General features: G+C 32.3%; 1 protein-coding gene across 1 annotated transcript in view; it reads left to right on the forward strand.

Annotated features, from left to right (window-relative positions):
- Positions 1-27,375, forward strand: part of LOC149779598 (PDF receptor-like) — an 89,622-nt gene that overhangs the window by 52,549 nt on the left and 9,698 nt on the right. The window contains exons 3-9 of the mRNA XM_089938655.1: positions 3,107-3,270; positions 6,619-6,722; positions 9,164-9,329; positions 12,921-13,077; positions 14,771-14,831; positions 19,660-19,729; positions 21,078-21,169. Coding sequence (XP_089794781.1) covers positions 3,107-3,270; positions 6,619-6,722; positions 9,164-9,329; positions 12,921-13,077; positions 14,771-14,831; positions 19,660-19,729; positions 21,078-21,169 — 814 coding nt within the window. The remainder of the gene's footprint in view (positions 1-3,106; positions 3,271-6,618; positions 6,723-9,163; positions 9,330-12,920; positions 13,078-14,770; positions 14,832-19,659; positions 19,730-21,077; positions 21,170-27,375) is intronic.

Below are 27,375 nucleotides of genomic sequence, written 5' to 3' on the forward strand. Positions count from 1 at the left end.
GCGGAAAGAAACTCATTGCATTCATTGACAAATACATTATGACTATCAAATGAAGATTTTGAACATGCACGACAAGTTTGGAAAGCCTGTAAAATAAATATTTTTTTCTGATTATCGTGGTCTATATTAAGAATCGATGTTCTGTTATTTGCCGATATTTTTGAAAATGCTAGAAATTTGTCACTCGAACGTTATGGATTATACCCTCCTCATTAACTCAGTATGCCTGGTATGTCATAGGAAACTTTATTAAAAATAACCAAATCTAAATTAGTATTATTCACTTACAATGACGTTTATTGTTATGTTAATATGGAAATAATTGAAACATATCAGTGGGAGAAACATTATATGCCCACAGTAGCGATTCCACTTTTATCGCGCAGTGGATATCATTATGGAACTACTTTCGTTTCCAATTTAGTAAATATTTCTGGCCTTAAGTATGTTATTCAAATATGTATTTTCATATTTAGGGAAAATTATTATTCTTCTCTGTCTGTCTCTCTTTCATCAGGATGAACAGATCTTAAAATGTATCAAGACTGTAGACCCTCTCGTGTACATTTATTTAATCCACAAAAAGATGCAATAAAAATGCCAAACCATGAACTCCAAGGAAGGAAATGTAAACTTCAAGTATTAACGTTCTGAATTTAGTTTTCGACATGAATCCTTTAAATGATTAGTGACTGAACTTACATGAACTGTTGCTATTAGATATAATGTTACCCATAATGTGCCTTTTACGCTCTACGACGAACGAACACAGTTTTAGGTTTAAAAAATCCTTTCATTTAATGTAATAAGAAAACTGTTTAAGCAGCTGATTCCAGTCCTAAATAGAATCATGTTTTTAAAATAATGGAGATATTGGGCATTGATGAGTGTTGGTTGCAAACTGAAATTAAGTGATAATCGAAATTTGTGTGCAACGTCTGTCGCCGAACTAGGCTGCGAGGTCGCCAAGGCCATAACGTTACGCTTGAATGCAGACATCATCAAAAATAATTAACCACAATCCATGCCAGTAAACTCACAATCATTAAAATATTAGTTTAAAGATGTTACACAGCGAAATTTGTTGGCTGTGACCGCTCCGTGATATTTTTTACCGACCCTACCGCAACAATACTTCCTGTATTAATCCGCACGAGAAATGTGTTAAAAATAAAAGCGTTTCATTTTCCTTTGAAAAGACATTAGTTTTGCAAAACTTTGAAGCATTATTTGTACACTACAAATTTGCAAAAGGTTGCTGTCCTAAAATTATTTTAAATTTCGTAATCATTTTTATAGCTGTAGTAATGCAACAATCATCCACAGTGGCACATAATGGAGAAAACATCGATGTAATTTGACGGGTTTTGCCTTCAAAATATATAATAAAAAAAGAAAATCTACGTTTTTGAAGAGACAGAAGAACGAATATCACTCGTGAAGTGGAAACAAACATTGTGCATTTGTCACTCGTGGCTCAAGATATTTCCCGCTTCACCCATAAACTATTTCATATTATCTACTTAACAAAACGATATCTACTATGCATTTATTTACAGAAACAAAAAATGATTACTAGATGGCATATCAGTGATTTCAAAACGACATCCTAAAGCCAATATTTCATTGCTAAGTAATGATGTTAACAAATAAAACCAAAATGATTGCTTAATGTAACTTCATACAATCAAGTTATATGGTTTGGCTATCGTGCAATATTTACCTGTTGCTTCTAACTTAGATGGATTTCCTTGTCGTATTATGATTATTACTCCTGGTGATTCTAAAAGAGCGCATACATTTTAGATTATCTTAGGATATCCTCAAGATGTGCATGATTCATATAAATGTTATCCATTAGCACCAAAAATATTAGTCATTAAGAAAGAATGGTTAGGTGACGAACCCATTAAATTACCAAACGATTTGCTTTTTATCTTAAAATAGAACAAATTGTACTGAATAATAACAAATTCAAAGTTCATTTCAGAAATTTCAAAATTATACTAACAAATTTGCATTAGGGTAAAACAAATTCATATAATTTTAGAATTTAACCAGGATAAATGGCTGGGTTCGAATATACAATTAAGTACTAATTTAGGAAAGAATTTGATCAAGATAAATTTATCAATACATTTAAATACAAATGTTAGAATTTAACCAGGATTTTAGATCTCATGCTAGAACTGATTTTGAAAAGATTTTTTTTTTCATTTTGTGGGTATTTATATTTTTGGTAAAACAACAGAAAATTTATATAAAAGGATTAATATTGAATAAGTTAAACCAACTAAAATTTTGTACAATTTAAAGATTAATTGAAGTTCCTGGATTTGAATAAAGAAAATATTTAATGAGAACTTAATAGCTTTTTATAGGCCTAAATCAAAGTTACTGCTTATTAGACCGGTATATACTAGGCAAGTATTTGGATTTGAGTAAATTACTTATGTATTTATTATAATCGCTTAAAATATATACAGTGGTGAAAATATTGTATTAATATATTCGGACACTGAAACTTTTTATTAAACTTTAAAACTGAAAATATTTAAATCGATATGAAGAAGAACCTCATAATACTAGAGGTTACCACATGTGGTCACCCTTTATATAACACAAATAATAAACTTTTATGTTAAATTTAAAGTTGAATGTTGTTGAAAACCAAAAAAATAGAAAAGAATTAGTTGATTTCAAGGCACAATATATTCCCTCTGTGGTGATGATAATAATAAAATTAATAAAGACGTATTAATAAAGCAAAAAGTGTATCAATTTCAGTTGTATTTATGTTAACTATATTTGGGATCTACTATAATATCTATACTCCGGATCTATTAGACTTATTTATATTAACTATATTGGACACTCTCCGAAACTAAACATATCATTTGATAGGTTATGCAACACATACACTATAGTACAAGCTATATGGAAAATTGTATAAATATGTGTATGCACGAACTGATCGATGGATGGATGGACGGATGTATGCGGTCAATATGAGCACAATTGAAAATTTCAGCATAGTAACTTTCTCTCTCTCTCTCTCTCTCTCTCTCTCTCTCTAAAAATATTACAGCGTCATTTTGTATTGCAGAATATGGATATCGCACGTGCAGCCCTGACGGACGGTGGGAAGGGAAAATTCAGGGAGATTATAGCAACCTACGGGGATACACAAACTATACAAATTGTTATACGCCAGAGGCGTATGAAGTATATAAGAAGTTTTTCCTTACAAAAACACCAGCTGAAATACAGGTATGTTCCTGTCTTAAACTTAACGTGCATGCCTATGTGTACAACATCTAGTCTGTTCAAAATAATTGAAATCATTTTAGTATGTGGTTTTTGGACTAATATAAAATGGTATGGAATGACCACCAAAAACTCTATTAATATTTTCATTAATGTTTTGGTGCTCTGCATGGTCATTTTGTTCATTAACAGCAGTTGAAAATTGTGGATGATTGGTTGGTTTATAAATATCCATAACAGGTCAATAAAACTGATGACATGTATAATCATAAAGAGAAATTAACTGCTTTGACATATCATGTCCTTTGTTCATGGACATGTCACACCATAGAACATTGTGTGCAACTGGTCAAAGAACTACCAGAATCAGGAAACTTGGCATGTGTTCGCAAGCCTTGGAAACACGTTGTTTGTCACAAATAATTAAAACTGAGAAAAAAATTAGAAATGCGTTAAGACCTTATTTTCCTTCTCGCAATGTATGAATTCACTGACAAAGTGGTAGCAGCACACAACTTAGAACCAATAAAAGCACGAAATAAGACTCAAGCAAACCATCTTATGGAAGGAGAATGCTGTTATCAGCAAGCTATATTCACACACCAGAAAGAAAGAAATTTGCAACGGTGCACAGAAAAATGTACTACGCGCCAGATTTAATTAAATCAATGAACGACATATATTGGTCACATTGATCTCCTTTTGATGAACGTGTGTTTCACTTGCCTAGAGGAGTACACAAACACACACGTATGACCCTTGAGTTACAAAGTACAACAGTTTACCTAAACTCAAAACTACACCAATGTTGACTGACGGACGGACAATGGTAATCCTCTATGCCACTTCCACAAGCATGGCGGTACATTCAAAACAAAACAAACAAAAAGAAAACGATTATATCAGAAGTTTTGACCGTTTATAAAACAAATATTATGATAAATTGAGTCATGTATAGTTGCCATAATAGTGTTCTACCTGTGAGTCACTTGACAATTGTTGCAAATGACCTATATTTTATGACCTATATTTTATACTTATTAAAAGCTCTCCATTGCATATGAATGCTTTATGATGTAGAATTGATTCACCTTTGTGTTATTAATTTTTGCAATATAAGTATTCGTTTACGAGTAAAACCAAGTACTCTTTTTATACAGAATTAGTACTTTTTCAAGAATTTCCCCTACTATTATATTCCATCTCTAATTCTTTAAGTTCAAGTATTTACTGGTACTAATATAATGTGGAGTGATGCCTTTTTTGAGTATTTACTAATTTTATTCCTGTCTATATAAAAAACATTAATTTTTGATGATTCACTAGCAACTATCGCTCTTTGTCGACAATTTACTCCTTTTAAACATTTTTTCCTCGGTTATTTCCTGCTCTAACTTCTTAGCAAAATTGCATCTTTTGGTGTATGTTGGGGTTGGGGTTTTTGTATTTCTAGGCAGTGTAAAATTATTTCCTGTGAATATCGACGGTCGTTTATTTAATGTAAAACTAGAATGTTAATAGATACATACAATTCATATAAACCTACACGCATAGCTCGTATTTCATAACCTAAACATATTACTCGTTCTTAAACCCAATTCGGAAACTTGAGTCCGTCAATGCCACGGAGATCTTAACAAAATTTTTGTAACCTTAAGTAATCATGAGGCAACATGTATTTTTCTTTTAGTTTCAAATCTGATAAATTATATAAAAGGAGTGTTTGAGACTATAATAAAAAATATTTTTATTTCTTAATATATAAGCATAAGTTAAGCAATCACGGTGCTTTTAGAGTCCAAAGATACAGTTGTCGAACAATATATTGTTTTTCTTACTTACTATATGAAGCAATGCATATATTCATGGAGAATAACGATTCGACTATGTGATAAACCTTGGTATGACTCACAGCTTCAAAATACCTCATGACTATAATGTCGACTTCGGAAAGTAGCCAAAAGTACTGGCCATCTGACAGATTGGAACAATGACAAGAATGCTAGAAACCCAGTTAAATGAAAAGGAACTCTCCTTTTCATTTTTGTCTTTAATAAACATAATGATAAGTGAATCAAAATATAAACCAGACTTTGACTAAAATCTTCTTCCTCCATTTGAAAGATATGAATTAATTAATTTCGAACATTCGTGTCTATAATCTTGGCGAGGATGTGTGCATTGATGGATTTAGTTCTGACGTCACTACGCCAAATCTGGTATACGACTAGTACATTGTTCTACCAATTTGCTGAAGTTTGCATTGGATTGATGGATGAATGGATGCACGGATGCATAAATGGATTTGAAAACAAAAATGACACAAAACAACGAACGATAATGAAGATGAATTCAGATTGTATTATGAAGATAATACGAGAAAATAATTTCAAAATTTAAATTTTAAAACCGTAAAAGCATCACCTGGAATTACCTTTAACAACGGCAAGATAACGTGTATTGATTTGTTACCTTCGCTCGGGGTTCTCTTTTGTGCCCTGTTCTCTTCTTCCCTTATTTAAACGACGCTTCAGATGGCGTGACACTATGATAATTTTGACAATAATATCTGAAGATGAATCATGATTGCAATATTGACCAACTTATCAAATATGAAACTAGTCACGATAATATCTCAAGTTTGCAAACGAATTTTAGGAAGATTAATCGCAATGTGCACAAATGCCACTAATGATATTTGATTGTTACTATTATATATATATATATATATATATATATATATATATATATATATATATATATATATATATATGAAATATTTGTGTCAGTTTATTATATTTTTTCGTCTCCTTTAGTCACTGCTTTATATTGTAGATACACTTGTTAATTTTATTATCAAAGAATTTGTAAATTTTGCATTACTACATATATTGTTTGAAATTTGTTTTTAACTATAGTTAACAATAGCGTCCTGTAGTTTTGCTTTGTAAAAGAGGCAGTACCATATTTTAATGCTAAATGTAAACCTATATTATATCAACTATTCGCCAGCATGATTCACACGCTGCATTATTCATTTAGCAATTATTACATGCGTTCTTTCTTATAAAAAATCATTTCATATCGAATATTCACTCATACTCTTTCTTTTCCAGTTTATTTTGTATCGACTATTCACATGTGTTCCTTCTGTTATAGAGTCATTTCTTATGGAGTATTTATTTTATGCAACCATTTCGTATCGATAATTCATTCACAAATCTTGTTTATGTAAATTTTTCTTATCGAGTATTCACTTCATATTCTTCTTACGCAGGATATTCACTTGGAATTCTGTCTTGTACAGAATAATTTATTATCGAGTATTCACCAGTATTCTTTCTTCAACAGACGATGCGAGACATTGTGTCTGGAACGCGCACAATGGAAATTGTTGGACTATGGTTGTCCCTAGTTACCTGTCTTTTATCGCTCTTCGTCTTTAGTTATTTTAGGTAAGGCTTATGTACTAATGTAATAAATGCACTGAATATAATGTAAAAATGTACTGTCTACCATGGAGTTATTTTTAGAGTTAATCTGTGATGACACTTTTTGTGCTTATTGGAAATTTCAATAATATTCTTGTTTGTTTAAAGAGGAATTATTTCACCATCATTCGTAGGTATTGCATAATGCCAAAGACGTTAGAAACGTATCCAACTAAAGTACCTTTGCACGTATGTAAAATTGTTTTAAACTATTACTTACAGCTACATACTGTAATGTATGGTTAGAAAAGGTATAAATGTAATGCGACACTCCTTCACGGAACTAATTCAGCTCCCTTAGTAAACCCATGGAAACATTCAATAACTTTAAATTTCTGAATGCTATTGATCAAGCCTATATTTATCTGGATAGACATATCCTTGATGACAGGTTCTTTGTAGAGAAAACCATATGAGCTGTGGCTCTTTTGGAATCAATGTGTTTGAAACATGTGCTTTCAATTCCGCACCAAAAGAATCAGGTGATAATTTCAGTAATGAGTTTTCCAATGTCAAGTCTGAAAAAGGACTGAAATTTCATCAATAAAATATTGTCTTCATTTTTTCCAGTTATAAATAGGATAAGCTCTCAAAGAATTCATTTTTCCTTAAAATTCTACTTTTTTATTAACAACAGTCCTGGTCATGTAAATCCATATGTACTCTTATTAATCGTAACTCTTTTCTAGACTGGTTTTCAGTCCTCCATTTAATTAGTACCATGAGTCCTTCAGCGATACCTCAAGCATGTAAATTTGAAATTTAATCAAACATGTAGAATCATGATTAATGTCAAACTTTCAGGATTTATTTTCTTTTAATGAAAATATCTGGGATATATTATGATAACCTGAAAATAGTAAGACCTGATTTCTAATTAGAAAATGTTTTTGCAATGGATAGAAACAAAAAGAATTCCAAAATATACCACAAAATCTTGTAACATCATTCACGCGTGCTTGAATGAGAAAATGCGTAGTATTTAAATTCCTTTAAGACTTGTACCAATACTACTACAATGACATTTTATATACAGCGAAACTTCAGTTATTCTCTGTAATATGGACCCTCTCCAGACAGATCATTCTATAATAAGGTTCCTCGCTCTGTAGACTGGACACTCTTTAACACAATCCCTGTGTAGATTTGTCACTCTTTAATACAACTACCTTTGCAGACGTGTCACAAATATTGGTCCCTTGAGTATAAATCAAAACTCTATATACTGTTTCCATCTAGAAAGTGACCAAACGTTTGGCCCAAACAATATCCGGATAAGGAAAGTTTCTCTGCAAAATGAGGCACATGGCATTTTCGTTTCTTCCAATAATTTAATAATGAAGCAGAAGACTGTTCAAGAAAACACACATCTGTGCAATCTGAACGACATTTGATATTTGGAATTGCTTGTTTTCTTTATTATTGGTATGAATAAGGAATAAGTGTTCCTGTGAAACTTTTATCCTTTACTTTTCCATACGGTCTTGTTTTGTTCAAGATCAGAAATCGTAATCATGGAAATCGATGATGCATATGTAACAACATGGCTTAGTGACATATTCGTAGACTTTCAAAGGATTCCTTTTTTCCTTAAAATTCTACTTTTTATTGACAACAGTCCTGGTCAGGAAATCCTATATATACTCTATTTAATCGTAACTCTTTTCTAGACTGGTTTTATGTTAGATATTATGTTTTGCGTGTATTTGATTTGTTTTCTAATGACATCTATTCATAAATCACGCTAATGTATTTGGAGGTTGATATTTTATTTTGCCACAATTGAGTTTTCCTCCGATATAGCCAAAATTAAAATATTACCAACTGTATGCCGTAGTTTGCATGGATATCTGGTGTGCCCTTTAAAACATACACCATTCAACATCGTGTCCTTCATTGTACACGGTTTTCAAACTAAAGTTACTTGAAAGGAATACATATATGCTTGATCCATTTTGGTATTTTTCACATAATGCAATATTCCATATTGACACCTTGATATCTTTTTATGTCCTCTAAAGCTTTTTATGTCTATGTGTATCGGTGTTTATACTGCACAGTTAGTTTAGAAGTTAATGCAATAATTGTATATACATGTACAAAATATTTTGTGCAGTATCACTGGCATCAACTCCTAACAACATTTATTTATTTATAAATAATTTTCAAAATATGGGTAAATTCGGCCTTTTCCCGGGGTTTTATTATTCTCAAGCTCGTTAATTTATTATTTTGTTCTCCTATTATAGTCACAACTTCATTCGCTTCAGGTTTTCATAATGTGTGTTTTTTAGAAAGAATATTCACTTTTTCTTCTTTTTCTCACAAAGTTTGCTAGCTTCCTTTCTTTTTTCGTCGGAGATCATACAAGCAAACATATATTGTTGTAATTTTGTTGCATACAGAAGTCTCAGGTGCCACAGAACCAGAATACATCGGAACTTATTTGTGGCCCTAATTGTACAAATATCCGTCCGCCTAATTGTTTATGTAGACCAATTCGTCGCTAGACTGAAGGGCGGAGAAGTTGGCGGAGCTATTAGTGGAGGAACTGGCGCTATTTACGATACGGTAAGAATTGATATAGAGATGTCAAAGACGGCTTGTTTTATTTGGTTGTTTGCCGAAATAGTATGAAAGATCGTAATCTGAAATTACATTTAATGTAACAATACTGTCCTGTGCCAATAAATAAGATTCGAGAAAAGAGATAAATTAGATCAATCTTGAATAGGTTCAGAGATACAGCAGAAGTAGTTTACATGTATTTATGCGCGCTTTAGAATCTTTGTACACGGTAAATTATCGGTCATTAACTCTCGCTCGCAATTATATATGACTCCAGAGCATGTGCGAGAGATTGACATCTTCACATTGTGAAGGAAAATTTCATCGGGAGCATAAACGTTAATGAAACATTTATTTATAGTGGTTTATTTATTACGAGAAAAGTCGTTCCCTTAAGTATAATTAGCTGCAAATGTGTTGAAATATATCATATGGGCGTATACCTTAGACACATTCTTGCTGGTAGACTAACAATGTATGCGTTCTTCTAACTATCGGTACACCAATTCAGTCAGCGACCTATATTCACGTAGTTTGAATGGAAGAAACTTTAAAGTTGAGATTTATTAAACGCAAGGCTGTTTCAAGTGTGGTGGACAAGTTAATAAAAAAAACTTCACAAAGATTACGTAATCGAATGGGCGAATACTTGAGATTGAACTGTTACGATTCTATCCTCTTAAACTAGGTAACAGAAAAGAGTGAATACCCCAAAGAAATTGTAAAATTCAACAAATATTTTTTTGCCACGAATACAAAAGTGAAAATCTAAAAAGAACTTACAGCATTGTAAATTAACTCCCAAACAGTCCTAAAAGTTCTATCACAAGTCCAAAAGTTTAGAATGTTCTAACCGAATTACACTGGTGTTCCAAATGAATTCCAATCTAGACTGTGCTGATGCGGTAATCGCCTTGAATGTGATAATGTGCCAACAGTCTCGATGTATCACAAATAATATAATCCAAAATTCAGTGAATCAATTCATAATAATTTCAAGATAGTGATTTAGACCTAAATCAATAAGCACTTTGTAATTCCAATGAATAATTTGAAAAACAAATCCTCTCAAGATTATAGCTTAACATAACTAAAATACTGATTCCACCAGAGATGTTTAGATTGGAATGAATAATTCTGATGTAAACATGCCTTATATAAAACTTTAAGACACAATAAGATGACTATGATGAGGAAGAAAAGTTCATTTCAAGAACATTCTAAGTTGTAAACAAGGTCAGGTCTTTGACTTAAATTTTAGAAAGCTACCCGTGGAAGATCAGGTAGACCATGGTTTTCGGAGGGTAAAACCAATGTCCTTAACTCAAATCCAAGTAAACATGTTTACAAAAAATGACATTAGTTAGGTAGGCCCAAACTTCTACCATCAGTTCTGGAGAAAGATCAATCACACAATACAAATTAAATATATAAAATAGAACTCAGATTGATGAGTTTGTTAGGGATAATATTGTAAAATAGAACATTGAATTTTATTCCTCTGATTATTTTTCTAAGATTTAATTCTGAAAGATCTTATTACCGTTTGAAAATATGTAGACCGGATGAACCATAAGATATTAGTGAGACAAATGTTTACAACCCTCGGTAACAGAGCTCAAGAACATGTTTATTGGTCAGTCAATATCCACTACTCTTCTAATTTGCAGAATACGCGTTTTTTATGGATCTTCTGACAATATCCGTGATCTTATTACGGTTGTTCTTACTGTTGAAATAATCACGACTTATCCCAAGATTCCTAATGCAATCAAACCTAATCAAAATAGAAGTGTTTACTTCAACCATAAAGGCCAGTTCCAATCAACAAGCCATGAATATCAATACACATCAATAGATAATGTCCTTACTTTTCAATAAGCATCAGCGTTTTATGTGATATCAGCACATACTATGTGGTATGGTATATTTCAATGTTACATCACGCGAATGTTTTCACGCTTGCCGCGTTACTCTGATAAAAAGTAATTTTCGAATGCTGTGAATGAAAACAAAAATAATGAATTCTTTGTCTTCTTCTTTTTCTTCTTAAGTAGGTGTATAATCAAATCGCCTTGAGTGGAAAGATCTGTAAAAGTAAATTGATGTTTCATTGCAAAATTGATTTCATTATTGCAAATGTATCATGCGCATTAAGAACAAACTGATATCCTTAAATTAACAAATAGTAACATAGAAACATTTATATCTTCTGGGACATTTTGTCTCGTCCATGTTTACCCTGTGTTGCAAAGGGCGTTAAGAACTACTTGCAATTTGATATAAAGAAAAGAAAGCTGTGGATATGAGATCAAAGTTTTAGCTATGACACGCATTATTTATTAGAATAACCTTAAACTTTTAGCCATGAAGTCTAATTATCTATTTATCTTCGAAAACAAATCGTGAGGTAGATGTCCTAATTTTGTTGCGAGGACTGATTATCGTTTCTTTCTTGGATGTCACATTTTTGTTGCGAGGACTTGTTATCGTTAAATTTTCGTTTTTTTTCTTTTAAGTACACCTTCTAACCAGCTGTTATATGGTCGTGTTGACGGTGTTGAAACCACAAGATTAAACAAAAAGTCCATTGATTAAAATTAATTCTTTCTCAAGATCGCCAAGTCTCACTTATTTTGAAAATTTCAAGAGACTACTAATATAACTCAAAGCTGATTATGTGTGAATCATTGTGTAATTCTGAAATCTAAGCTTGTGTTACTCTCAGACAAGCACTACTCAATAAGATTTACACGCCTGTTTAGTTTTCACTATATTGTATTCCAATTATTATAAAGTCTCTAACTGTCATATTTTTTGAAGTTTTCAGTATCTGCCCAAAATTTTGCAACTTATTAGAACAAAAATACTTGCATTTTACTTGCCTCTGTGAGCAAATATGGCTAGGCTCCGAGTTTTATCAAACTTACCTGGGTGTAAATGAAATTATCACACTACACAATGCGGTTAGGAGCCAGTTTACTAAGAAATATTGATCATTGATTCGATATCTTTATATACATACGAAATCATTATGAAAATAAAAGGAAGATTAGATGACAATAAAAATTAGAAAAAAAGATGAATGAAAAGATAAAAATGAAGCACGACAGGACCAAATTTACAAAATAGAGAAAAAATATATTAAATCAGTGCCAATCCATATGTCTGGAATTAAGAGTCTGTCCATTCCTGAGGGGAAAAAATTAAAATTGTGAAACAGTGGAAGTAGCATCTGTCATGTTATTGTTTGGCTTAGGTTCAATCACCGGTTCGGAAACATTCAGGGTATGTAGTCGCTCATCCAGAACGTGCAATTCTGCCTGATTTTCCATTTTCTCAGTATGAAAGAGCAACTAACACAAAAATCCGATCCTCCAAAAGTAGGTTGTAATTTACTGAAAAGAAAGCGTCATATAATCAGTATGAAATGTATATACCAGTAGTAATTTAAAAATAATTTCCGGATATTAAGGAAAATAAACCAAAAGAAAAAAGTTCAAAAGATTGACGTATCATCCATCATTTCTTTCTTTCTTTCTTTCTTTCTTTCTTTCTTTATTTATTTATTTATATCTTATTTTTCTATTTCAGCCTATTCTCTGTGAGACATTATATTCCCTCCTGGAATACACAAAAACAGTGACATTCATGTGGATGTTGATAGAGGGGGTGTACCTACATAATATGATAGCAGTGTCTGTTTTCTCCAAGAAACCCAATTATGTTGTATTTTATGCAGCTGGTTGGGGTAAATATATATTTTGATTTCTCTGATTATTCCATAAGAGAAAAATATCAGTTTTCTTCTGTATGGACACATGCAGTATGTATGTATGTATGTATGTATGTATGTATGTATGTATGTATGTATGTTTTATATGTATGTATGTATATGTGTATGTATGTATGAATGTATGTATGTATGTATGTATGTATGTAAGTAGGTAGGTAGGTAGGACTTTATTTCTCTTTGAAAAAGATTACATTCATTTAATTTCATTATTATATAATAGGTAATAAGAACATTAAAGTGATATGAATGCACAACACACTAAACATGTAAATATATTTATATAAGTATAATGATACGTATGTGTATGTGATTTGGTTTTTTAACTTAGCTTTAACAATGTTTTACTCATATCGCTATAATGTCTGCAGTGTGGCAGTTTATAGTGACGTCCAGCACTTGGGCATCATGCCACAGACATGTAGCATGATGTCCCACCCAGTCACATTATCCTGACACCAGGCCGACCAGTCCTAACACTAACTCATTACTGCTGAGCGCCTTGCGAGACAGCTGTTAATACCAATTTTATAAGTCTTTGGTATGACTCGGTCTTGGTTCGAACCCGCGACCTCCTGCAAGAACATATGTCTCATCTTCGAAATAAGTCTTTTAAAAAATTATTTTAGAACATCCAATAATTTAGATATCAGTATGCGACACGTCCCACCAGTATGCGATACGTCCTTCCAGTATGCGACGCATCCTACCGGTATCTGACGCGTGCTACCAGTATGAGACACGTCTTTCCAGTGTGCGACACGTCATACCAGTATGCGACACGTCATATAATCAATATATGCAGTATAACATATATTTGATTTGAAAAAGAATCATAATAAAACAAGTAATGTGTGTTAAACTTTAAGCTACTAAATACATGAAATGGATATAAAGCATACATGGGTATGGACGTATGTGTAAGCTTTCAAAGTATGTATGCAGGCATGTTTGTATGTAAATATGTTGTATGTACGCGCGAAAATAAGCAAGTGTACGGGTAAAAGGATAGAACGATATCCTGGAAATGGAAATAGTTGCTGGATATATACATATATACTCATATGAGCGAGAATACTGACAGGAAAGGAAAATATAAACAGAATACTGACAGGAAAGGAAAAAGGAAAATATTAAAGGAATACTCACAGGAAAGGAAAGTATAAAAGGAATACTGACAGGAAAAGGAAAAAATAAAAGGAATACTGACAGGAAAGGAAAACATAAAAGGAATACTGACAGGAATGGAAAGTATAAAAGGAATACTGACAGAAACGGAAAATATAAAAGGAATACTGACAAAGAAAAACGTGCTGAAGAAAATGAAAACATATGGATTATTAGATTAGCATGTATGAATAATGGATGGATGGATGGCTTTAAATCATGCATTAATCGGTTCTTTTGTACCCAAGCCAGGTTCCAAATGGATTTCTAAAAAAACGTGTTTTACACTGTCAAGAAAGGTTATATTTCTTGATCAACACCTATACTCCTCCAATTTTCTGGATTTTTAATATTTAGAATTGAAATCGAGGGCTCAACAGCTATGCAGTTGCACGTGCTAAAGAAAGAATTTTGGGACACGTTGTCCTAATTTCTGCATGGTCTTTCGATAATTAAAAAGACGCTTACCTCATTTTCTTTTCAGGTTTTCCTGTACTCGCAACATTAGCATGGGTTGTGATCATGGCAATAAAATATAAAACCAAGTAAGTATTCCCTGTCCATGAAAATAATAAGCGGACAAAGTAGGTGAACCGTCTGTTAGATGGCCATGTTAATCATTCCTCCAAAACAACTTTAGGAAATGGTCAATATTACATGGTTGTTATTTTCAATGGTATTGCAACCCTTCACCATTACATACACTGCTCCAATCTTGAGACGTATAATTTTCATACACCTTTTTATGCACAAAAATTGTACACTACAGTTCCGGAGTGCACAAAAATCATATCTTGCCTCCAAATTACACTACACATTTCCCTTACTCCAATAGACATTTCCCTTACAATAAACGATTTGCACGCATATGAGTCATATATGGTCATCAAACATATTCATCTCAATTTTATATTCTCCTCCACTGACTATTCATTTTTTATATCGTGTATAGATTTACTTTCCTCTGATCGAATTTTCCGAGCCCTTATGGTGCATAATTAAATCTACTTAGATGCACCTAATAAATAGTAATATGAACTGCCAAATCAATGTGTAAAGCATTTCTTATAAAATCAGGAAGGCTAAGGAAATACATGAATGCATCAATACATTAGAAAATAGACTAATTCACATGAATACATAGATACTTTAGAAATACACTAATGAACATGAATTCATCAATACATTAGAAATACACTAATTAACATGAACGCATTCATACAATAGAAATACGCTAATTAACATGAATATATCAATATATTAGAAATACACTAATTAACATGACTATCAATACATTAGAAAAACACTAATTAACATGACTCCATCAGTATATTAGAAATACACTAATTAATCTGAACCCACCAATACATTAGAAATACACTAATTAACATGACTCCATCAATATATTAGAAATACACTAATTAATCTGAACCCACCAATGCATTAGAAATACACTAATTAACATGACTGCATCAATATATTAGAAATACACTAATTAACATGGCTCTATCAATACATTAGAAATACACTAATTAACATGATTCCATCAATATATTAGAAATACACTAATTAATCTGAACCCACCAATGCATTAGAAATACACTAATTAACATGGCTCTATCAATACATTAGAAATACACTAATTAACATGACTCCATCAATATATTAGAAATACACTAATTAATCTGAATCCATCAATACATTAGAAATACACCAATTAACATGACTCCATCAATACATAAGAAATAAACTTATTAGTACATTAATTAATCTCAATTCATCGATACGTTATAAATACACTAATTTATTATGACTCCATCAATACATTAGAAATACACTAATTAATCTGGGTACATCAATACATTAGAAATACACTAATTAACATGACTCCATCAATACATTAGAAATACACTAATTGACATGACTCCATCAATATATTAGAAATACACTAATTAACATGACTCCATCAATGCATTAGAAATACACTAATTAATATGACTCCATCAATATATTAGAAATACACTAATTAACATGACTCCATCAATGCATTAGAAATACACTAATTAATATGACTCCATCAATATATTAGAAATACACTAATTAACATGACTCCATCAATGCATTAGAAATACACTAATTAATATAACTCCATCAATATATTAGAAATACACTAATTAACATGACTCCATCAATACATTAAAAATACACTAATTAACATGAATACATTAATTGATTAGAAATGCAATAATTGACAGGAAATTAATCAATATATTTGAGATATAATATTAACATCGATACGTTAAAAATACAAAAATTAAAATTAAATACATAATTACACTAGAAATACAATAATTAACCTGAACATATCAATATATATGATCTACGCTCATTAACATGAATATATGAATATATTAGAAATACATTAATTAGCATAGATACATCAATATTTTAAAAAGACGCTACTTAACGTTAAATACATAATTACACAAGAAATACAATAATTAACATGAACATATCAATATATTAGATCAACACTAACATGAATATATAAATACATTAACATTAAATACAGAATTACACTAGAAATACACTAATTAACATAAAATGCATCAATATATTAGAAATACACGAATTAACATGATACATTAATACATTAGAAATACACCAATTAATATGAAATACATTAATATATTAGAAATACACCAATTAATATGAAATACATTAATATATTAGAAATACACCAATTAATATGAAATACATCAGTATATTCAACATACGCTACTTAATATGAATCCTTGAATACATTAGAAATATACTTATTGACATGACTATATTAATACATTAGAAATACAACAATTAATATGAAATACATTAATATATTAGAAATACACCAATTAATATGAAATACATCGATATATATTAATACATGGGAAATCAGTACCGGATGGGGCGTCTGGGGTTTCCGGACCTCCGCAGGCTATAAAAAAAAAACGTACACACACACAAACGTAGAGTCACTTGTCACTTGGAATTTGACAATCGTTTTGTTCTACTCTTGGTCACTTTGATTAGGCATTAAGAACACTTTCAGGAAACAGACACATAGACTTTTGTTTTGGTGTCCTTTTGAGGGAACCAGGTACTTTTTAAATTTTGGACCTCACCCCCAACACTAGACCTGATCCTGCCCTGCAGAGAAATACACTAATTAACATGGAATAAGTGAAGACATCAATACGTTAGACATACACTAATTAACCTGAATCTAGCAATACATTAGAAATACAATAATGAACATGACTCCATCAATACATTAGAAATACACCAAGCAACATGAATCCATCGATACATTAGAAATACACTAATTAACATGAATCCACCAATATCTCAGAAATACACTAATTAACATGAATTCATGGATACATTGGAAATACACTAATTATCATCAATCCATCAATACATTAGAAATAACACTAATTATCATAAATCCATCGATACATTAGAAATACACTAATTATCATAAATCCATCAATACAGTAGAAATACACTAATTAACATAAATTCATGGATACATTGGAAATACACTAATTATCATAAATCCATCAATATATTAGAAATACACTAATTATCATAAATCCATCAATACATTAGAAATACACTAATTATCATAAATCCATCGATACATTAGAAATACACTAATTATCATAAATTCATCGATACATTAGAAATACACTAATTATCATAAATCCATCGATACATTGGAAATACACTAATTATCAGAAATCCATCAATACATTAGAAATACACTAATTAACATGAATCCATGGATACATTGGAAATACACTAATTATCATAAACCCATCAATGCATTAGAAATACACTAATTAACATGAATCCATGGATACATTGGAAATACACTAATTATCATAAATCCATCAATTCATTAGAAATACACTAATTAACATAAATCCATCAATACATTAGAAATACACTAATTAGCTTGACTCCATCGATAAATTAGAAATACGCTAATGAACATCAAGCTATACATCAATACATTAGAAATACACTAACTGACATGCATCCATCAGTACATTAGAAATACACTAATAATTAGCATGACTCCATCGATAGATTAGAAATACACTAATTATCATAAATCCATCGATACATTAGAAATACACTAATTATCATAAATTCATCAATACATTAGAAATACACTAACTATCATAAATCCATCAATACATTAGAAGTACACTAATTAGTTTGACTCCATCGATACATTAGAAATACACTAATTAACATGAATCCATGGATACTTTAGAAATACACTAATTATCATAAATCCATCAATACATTAGAAATACACTAATTAGCATGACTCCATCGATAAATTAGAAATACACTAATTATCATAAATCCATCAATTCATTAGAAATACACTACTTAGCATGACTCCATCGATAAATTAGAAATACACTAATTATCATAAATCCATCGATACATTAGAAATACACTAATTAACATGAATCCATGGATACATTAGAAATACACTAATTATCATAAATCCATCAATACATTAGAAATTTACTAATTAGCTTGACTCCATCGATACATTAGAAATACACTAATTAGCATGAATCCATCGGTGTATTATAAATACATTTCCATAGACTGCGCTGTTAGGAGGGCATTCATTTTTCTAATGGAAAGAGCATATGCATATGGTCCGTTTAGTTTTCAGTGAATGTTTACCCTAGTTGCTTTCAGGAAATATGATTGCTTCAGGATTGTGTTGCATTAATCAGAACGTGTGTGAGTGTGTGTGTGTGTGTGTGTGTGTGTGTGTGTGTGTGTGTGTGTGTTATTTGGACCTTTATCGTAGCTTTAACATTTTTTCAGTCATATCGCCACGATGTCTGGAGTGTGGCAGTTTATAGTGATGTCTAGCACCGTGGCATCATGTCCCATCGTGTCACATTATCCTGATACCAGGCCGACCAATCCTAACACTAATCTTTTAATGCTGAGCGCCATGATAGGCAGCTGCTAGTACCATTTTTTATAAGTTTTTGGTAATGACTCGGCCGGGGTTCGAACCCGCGACCTGCCGCATCCGAGGTGGACGCTCTAACCTCTTAGCCACCGGAGCGGTGTCAGTAATATATGGTAATGTATTTATTTAATTATATTGTTATAACATAAATGTTCATTTGTATGGCCGTAATGTATTCCATAACCCCTGAATGTATTCATTGTGTAATTAGGTGGTGCAAAATTATCAAATTAAGCATCAACTCCTGAGTAAGCAGAATGTATGTGAATAGTTGATGAAAAATTATAATGTATTATATAATTCTGTTTGCTTTTCAGGTGCTGGTTTCCTTATTACTTTTTGCCTTATATATGGATCCTAGAAGTTCCAAGAATAGCTGTTATTCTTGTAAGTTCCCAGGCAGAATATCTAACCATGCAAAGTTATAATTATTTTGATAAAAATTAATAAAGTTATTTCGTTTTTGTATGTGGGTACCGAGTTTGTTGGATTTCGAGGTTGTTACAAACCACATTATTCAAAGACCATATGTGAATACAATAGGATCAGTTTACCAATGTGATGCTCGTCAATGAGTTCATATATAGACAAGAATGTTTTTGTTTATAGGCCTTGGCAAATTTAGTCCAAGGAGAATAGATGAATTTACGGTTGTTTCTGTTGAAAATATACAGTGTTATAAAGTCGAGCTGGTTTCAGAGTATTTTCGTGAAATTACCGCTTGATGATGATTTTCTAGATTTCTTTCCTTTCTTTACGGAAGTTAAGTAATCCCTATGCCAGTCAGGTGTATCAGAGGTAATAATGGACGGAACTGTGGATTTTCTTTCTGCATTTCCTCTTTTCCTTCTCATTTATACTCTGAAGTGGCACACGGTACTGATTCAATCCCTATAGTATACTTATTTTAGTTGTTTTTTTATTTAAAAAAACATCAACATAATATTCAAATTAAAATGACTTTCATGTTTAAAATTTTTTGGACCAAACCTACTGTGTATCTTGCAGAACCGAACCATCCTTGAGGATATGCTTCTGTTTTTTAACAATGAAATGAAATATGAAAATGAAACATAAACCATGGCATTTATTTAAAACTACATGTGTTTGAAACATGTAGCACACATTCACTACCTAAGGAATAAACCCCAGTTTTTGTATATTCATGTCCCTAAAATTGACACACAAAAACCCGACAGGGCAATCAGAACATTTTGTCCGTCTCATTTCATTTAACGATAGGATCAGTTTCAAAAATATGCTTTTACTTAAAATTGTCCTTTTCTTATCAACAAACCATGGCCTCCCAAACACGTATATCAGCTATTTTATGTTTCTAGACTGGTTCTAATATGATTGTATAGTTTAGATCGCATGTCCTAAAGGTATTGCAAAATACTGTTATATTTGTAAGTCTTGTTTTGCATCTTGTTTATTTGACTCATTTAGGGAGGAAGCAAGTGAATCGTTTAACTGTGTAACTCATCTTGATTTCTATGAATACACCAGTGTTTTTATTACCTATAAAGATATATCTTTCGATTTTCAAATACTTCTTTTTAAAGGTATACGCTGTCCACGCCTTTGCTCAGATTAACTTCAAGTTTAGTAAATTTTTAAACTTCATCTTTTTTACTGATAATCATATCCAAGTTTTAAAAATACCTTCGACATATTATAAAGTACTTATGTCTGATTTTCTTTTAAAATGTATTTTTCTTTCCATTTCTTTCAGGTAAATTTATTATTTCTTTTAAATATAATCCGTGTTCTAGTCTTAAAACTTCAAGACAGTCACAATAATGAAGCTCAGGTGGTTAAAGTCAGGTAAGTCCAAATTCTTTAATAGACTTTTTTTTATGTCTTTGCACCGCGCATGCCCAACATCATTTTGGAATGGGAATGAAATCATCCAATCATCAGAATTATAAGTCATGGGCTAATGTGCGATTAGCATGTTCTTGCTACCAGCAAATCTCTAGAAATAAAATTATATGTTGGAAAAAATCTGTATTGTAATAAACCTAGGGCAAGTGCTATTTTTAATTACGTAATTATTTATGGTCTTGTTAGATTTGAGTGATCATTTATTTTTATATGGAAAGTCAGTGTTTGGTTGATATTTCTCAGCCGGAGTAGTTAGCACCTTTCTTAGAGCAAACGCCGTAATATACAGAATTCACAAGACTTTACTACAAATTGGATTATTTCGTAAAAATGGCTCTCCCTAAAAACTTAACACAGGGAATGATTAGAATATTTTTAGGTCTACATCTTTGGTAATTGGTGACAGGAATATTTCTTTGTATTGGGTGTTTGGATTGTGTTTTTATGTTGCATGGCCTGAAATACTAATATTCGACTGGAAAAAAAGGCTTATTAATAAGTCAAACAAATGTGAACAAGAGAAAAACTTAAAAAGTGTGAAACTAGAGTTTCGCGATGAGTGGTCATTAGACGATTAGAGACACAAATTAATGTAGTATGTGCAGGTATAAGAACCTTGAAGTTGACAACGACTGTTGTCTTTAGAGCCTTGCAAATAAGGAAAAACATAGACTATCAAGCCACGCTCACGCGGGTATTTAGTTTCTCTGTATGAGAGCCCTTGCGCATAGCATTACTTTTTAATATTCGACACTGAAGATAATTTCTTCACCACAAAATGGTTTTTATGACTGTAATGTTCTATGCAAACTACCGCAACATTTATATATAAATTCTTTATTCTGTCGCACGTGTCATCCTTTACGACGAAAACTGCCAAATCATTTACCTTTCTGCGCTGGAAATGAAATTCTCTGCCTGCCATGCTCGTGATTTTATCTTATTTTTTAGTCATAATTATTCCACACCTGTTGAAATCCAGCGCATGAACTTAAAAAAATACTTTAAAAAATAAATGAAAATCTGTAATTTTCCTTGTCTTTAACCTAACTAAATAATTTTCCATCAACTTATGAATAAGAATTTTGTGTATCATAATCTTCTTCTCATTTCTTGCTATGAGAAGGAATTAATCATCAGTTAAGAAATGTCTTTATCCATGATGAGAGAGAGAGAGAGAGAGAGAGAGAGAGAGTTCCGGGCTCGTTTGAAAGAGGGTGCCACTCATAACGGTGTAAATATGGCTACATCTTGGGGAATTTGGCGAGCGGAGGTAGGGCATGCTGTAAAGACAGAAGTCTCTTTGAGTTTCTGACGAGTAAACTTTTTATTGAAATAATCAACATATAAAATTACTTTCCAGTATCAATCTACATAAACTTAAATTACAGATATAAGAGATACATATAACACTACGATATTATTTCACTTATCAACACCATACTTTGTATAATTTCTGCCTTTTTGAATATAATGCAGATAATTAAATATCGAATAAATTCACGATAGCTAAAGAATCTAAAATTCAATATTTCAGACTAATATCTTAACTGAAATATATTTTACTGAATTTAATCTAGAATGTCAACATATTAAACTCTGTTATTTAAAGAGCATTTTATTTCTAAAATAACTATTACTGAGTATGAAGTTGGTAGCGAACGTTGCTTTTTACTATAGTCAATAATATAATTACAAATAAATATAAGTTCTTCAAACAATTAAACTTTCCAATACATTATATTAAAGAATAGTAAAGAAATATTAAAATAATCTAATGTTTAAACGTACTGATATTAGATTAACATCTTAACACTAAAAATTCTTATAACACTAAAAATCCTTATACTATATGAAAAATTGTACATAGACGATAATCTTACCTGTAAAGACAGAAGTCTGTTTGAGTTTCTGGCGAGTAAACTGGCGTGACCGTGGACTGACGCTTTTTATACCAGTTTCTTAGGACAAAGCCAAATATGGATATACGTCTAATTCTTGTGGGCCGTCAGAATCTCAAAGTGAGGCTTCATAGTTTCTTACAGACTATCGTCTGGGTCTATTTGCGTCATTAGGTAGACAATTCTGCTAGATCAGCTCTTTTACTCATCTAGAAAAATCCTTGGAATTCGTCTAGTTCCTCTATCTACACAACCTACCGAGTGTAGTTTTTTGCCGACTTATGATACAAGGGAAATGTATGTACAAGAGGGTTTTGCCTTTTTGCTCATAAGGGCGCAATCTTTATTAAATATTATATAATGGTAATACCGAAATAAATGGATGTAATCTCAATATATTTTAATGACTAAACTGCAAAGAGGTGGGTTAACTTATGTTCTATGGAATTAGAGAAGAACAATGTTATGAAAAGTCCTTTTTCCCAATAAGTGCGTGGGTAAATTTGCTCAAGTATTGAACATTGTGATTTTATGAAAGTTTTAAGATAAAATTATCTTACAATTACACATTTTTCCAGGCTGGCTTAAATGAAGCTGATTTAAAAGTTTTTTAGTTGCTGAATCTGTTGGCCACATACATTCAAGCACCGGCTTTATTATTACTATTATGGCTCTACGGTCTTAAACTAAGTAACAGAAAAAAAGCTAAAACCAACAAGTTTTGTAAAATTCAATAATTTTTTTATTTCCTTAGAACAAAAAGTGAAATTTTAAAAAGAACTTAAATTAATGTGAGTTAAATTCCAAATCGTTGTAAAAGTTCTACTATAAGTCCAAAAGTAAAGAGTATTCCGGATAAATTCCAATGCTGATCTGAATCGATTTCCGATATGGAATAGCCTGGAATGTAGATATGTGCCAACAGTCCTGATCCATCACAATCATACAACCCAAAACGTCCCTGAACGAACGCACAGCAATCACAAAACAGTGACATTAAATCACGCTGATCATTAAAAGTTATTATACAAACGCGTAAGTGACGACCGCTTATCTAATGAATTTTCGATGACGTGAAATGTCTTGGACTGCTTTTAAATTGAATCCATCGTTTCTTTGTCTCTGCGTCTATTTTTTCTTCTTCCACAAATCGCTTGGTATTGAGCCAGTCGAATAAACTCAACTTTTAAATATTTTCACATTCTTACGAAAACGTCAGTCCTATGTTTAGACGTATTAGAATGCTGCAAGCATCTCGTTAATTAATTTATCCTTAGTGATCTTCACTGCTGCTGCTATAGTCACTAATTGTTTCAAATGGATTATTCATTACTACTTTCGCTTTCTCCACTGGATGGTCTAGTCAACGCCAGCGACTTCACTTTTTCTTGCACAATAATAATAATAATAATAATAATAATAATGAGGACTTTGTATAGCGCCTAATCTTTAGAAGCTCTAAGTGCTTTACAACATTAGACAACACCTATAAGATGAAAAACATAATGATATGATTACAAAAACAAACACCATGAAATTACAAAACATAAAAAACTTGCTGAGAATATTTAAGGTATGAAACATTATTAGGTCTTTAAGTTTGTTCTTGCAGTAGAAATAAGTGAGTTTTGAGAGCACTCTTGAATGAGATCACTAAGTCTTTGTGTCTAAGTTTAGTGGGCAATTCATTCCACGTTACTGGGCCCTGGTATGCAAAAGAACGCAGTCCATATGACTTTGTTTTCATAGTGGGAATAATGAGTGTACGGTTGTCAGAAGAGGAGCGTAAGTATCTTGCTGGTGTGTACACATGGGTGAGGTCGGATAGGTATGTTGGACTAGAGTCCGTCAGTGAAACGTAGCACAGAGAACAAATTTTGTGTCTGATTCTGGATCGAATGGATAGCCAGTGTAGGGTACAGAGCAGCGGAGAGGTGTGCTCTGATCGCGGTGCTCTAAGTATGATTCAAGCAGCTGTGTTTTGAACTTTTTGAAGTTTCTGGAGCAGATATTGAGATGAACCAGACAGAATTGAGTTACAATAGTCCAGTCTTGAAAGTACTAATGAAAACACAAGTGTTTTAGTGGCATCAACTGAAAGATATTTGCGAATGGAGCTGATGTGTCTTAGCTCAAGATATGCAGCCTTGCATATGTTCATGATATGTTGGTTCAATGTGAGAGTACTGTCCAGAGTAACACCTAGGTTTCGTACTGACTGTGTGAATTTAATGTTTGTGTTGCTGATATTTATTGTTTGAGGTAAAGGATGTGAATGAGAAAGTCTTTGTGTTGTGATCAGAATGGCTTCAGTTTTGTCATCATTCATCTGCAGCTTGTTACATGTCATCCATGATTTCACATCAGAAATGCACCTCTCTACACCTTGGATGGTAGCATCAACTTCAGTTGGGTGGCTAGATTTGTATATTTGGGTGTCATCAGCGTACAATTGGTGAGACACTGGATGATGATCTATGACACAATAACATATAACAATATGTTGCGTTTTTTCTCATAAGATTGTCGCAGCCCACATCATTCTCGTTACAAGCATAATTCCTACGTCGATTACTTTATTGTGTTGATCACATTATAAATGATTCATTTTAGCGAAGGTAGCGATTTAAACTTTATTTGTAATACGGTAGTTGTTTAATTTAATCTTGTTATCGCACAATATCAGCCACAATCAATATAAAATATAGTTTCCCAAAGAAATTAATATCATCAAAATATTTTATACAATACAGTAGCGAGCAATAATCCTATTCATGTGGTAGTATTTTAGTCTCACAGAAAACGAATCTCCGCATATGCAGTTTAGTCACAATCAGTAAGAACCTATGGATTTGACGGCAATATAATTTGGTTTTTATACGACCAAATGGTGTAGCAATTATTTTTTCCAAAATATTAATAATTAAATTTCTAAAATATTAGTAATGCCTACTTAGTTTTACGCAATGCCGCCCATGACTAGTGAAGTTTTATTCGCCTCGTCGTCTTCGATTAAATTCTACTCCTCTAGGCGAAACGCCTGCGTACATAACAAAGGTTGAAAAAGTCGCCCCTCCTTTAATAAAAGATAATGTCGTATATTTAACGGCCAACTAAATCACGTCACTTAATGGGGTTGCGGCAAATGCGTCCAGCTTCACATTCAGAACGTTCTTGGTTTTACACTAAGCCAACACAACGACAATATTGGCGTCCCTGGCGCCAGCGTTTACTGTGTTCTCTTCCATGGGAAACGAGGCATGGATCGTGAGCATCGATTGGAATCTGTTTAAATGGGGTCTTAATGGTAAGTTTACTCCCAGAGAAACTAGTAGGTGTAAGGGTCTCAACGTCAACGCATAGCAAACGCAGTTTTCAACTACTTTAAACAGCTCTGGTCTGCAAGTAATGATAACTCACCTAGCTTTGAACAATAGCTTCGCGTAAAGCGACCTGACAAGCAAGCCATAAGGCAGCAACCAGACGAGGAATATAAAACTTTGGTGTCAGCTGAAACCGTACAAAACAATTCGTTACCTAACGATGATTATTGGAACAGCTCGCAATAGAAGCGACTGACGTCGACAGAAAATAGCAACTTAGGAGTGGCGCGCGCCGGTTCATATTAAAATGGAAAGAGGATGCAACGCAGAGAGACAATGAGCACCCAGAACACCATCAGCCAAACCGTGGTCAACTTAGGGGTAATTGTACTTTCGAGGCACAGAAAAAACCCTCAAAAGTACTGAGCACAAAAGTGGCCGGCGACATCGGTAGTAAAATTACAAAATAGAATTAGAGAAAAACTTTGACATCAATACCCTTCCGTGTATTAACGCCGACTATCACTCATCTCACTAGAGAAAAATATATATTTTATCGCATTGCAGTAATCGGTCAAAATAACCCACAATCATAATACCTGCGAATACAACATAAGCTGACGGTGAGTCTTGACAAAAAGCAAGCTATCTGGCGTGCTTGTGTTAACCCTCGAATTTCCAAATCAACGAATATTAAGGAAACTGACACATTTCTCCTTTACGGCGATCGTTTCGAGTTGCGTATCCGCGTGTCAGCTCCCTATCAATTAAAGTTTCATATCACACTGCGCATAGAGGAACTAAAATTTCACTGTACCTAGATAATCGCAAAGCTGCTTTGGACCCGAACAACCTTTGCCTAAAATGGATCCGCGAATTTAATGACAAACTGCATGCCGAAATCGAGAACCGGTGACATCTC

Source organism: Sinohyriopsis cumingii, chromosome 17, assembly GCF_028554795.1.
Source record: "Sinohyriopsis cumingii isolate HCF-2022 chromosome 17, ASM2855479v2, whole genome shotgun sequence".
Taxonomy (NCBI): Eukaryota; Metazoa; Mollusca; class Bivalvia; order Unionida; family Unionidae; genus Sinohyriopsis; species Sinohyriopsis cumingii.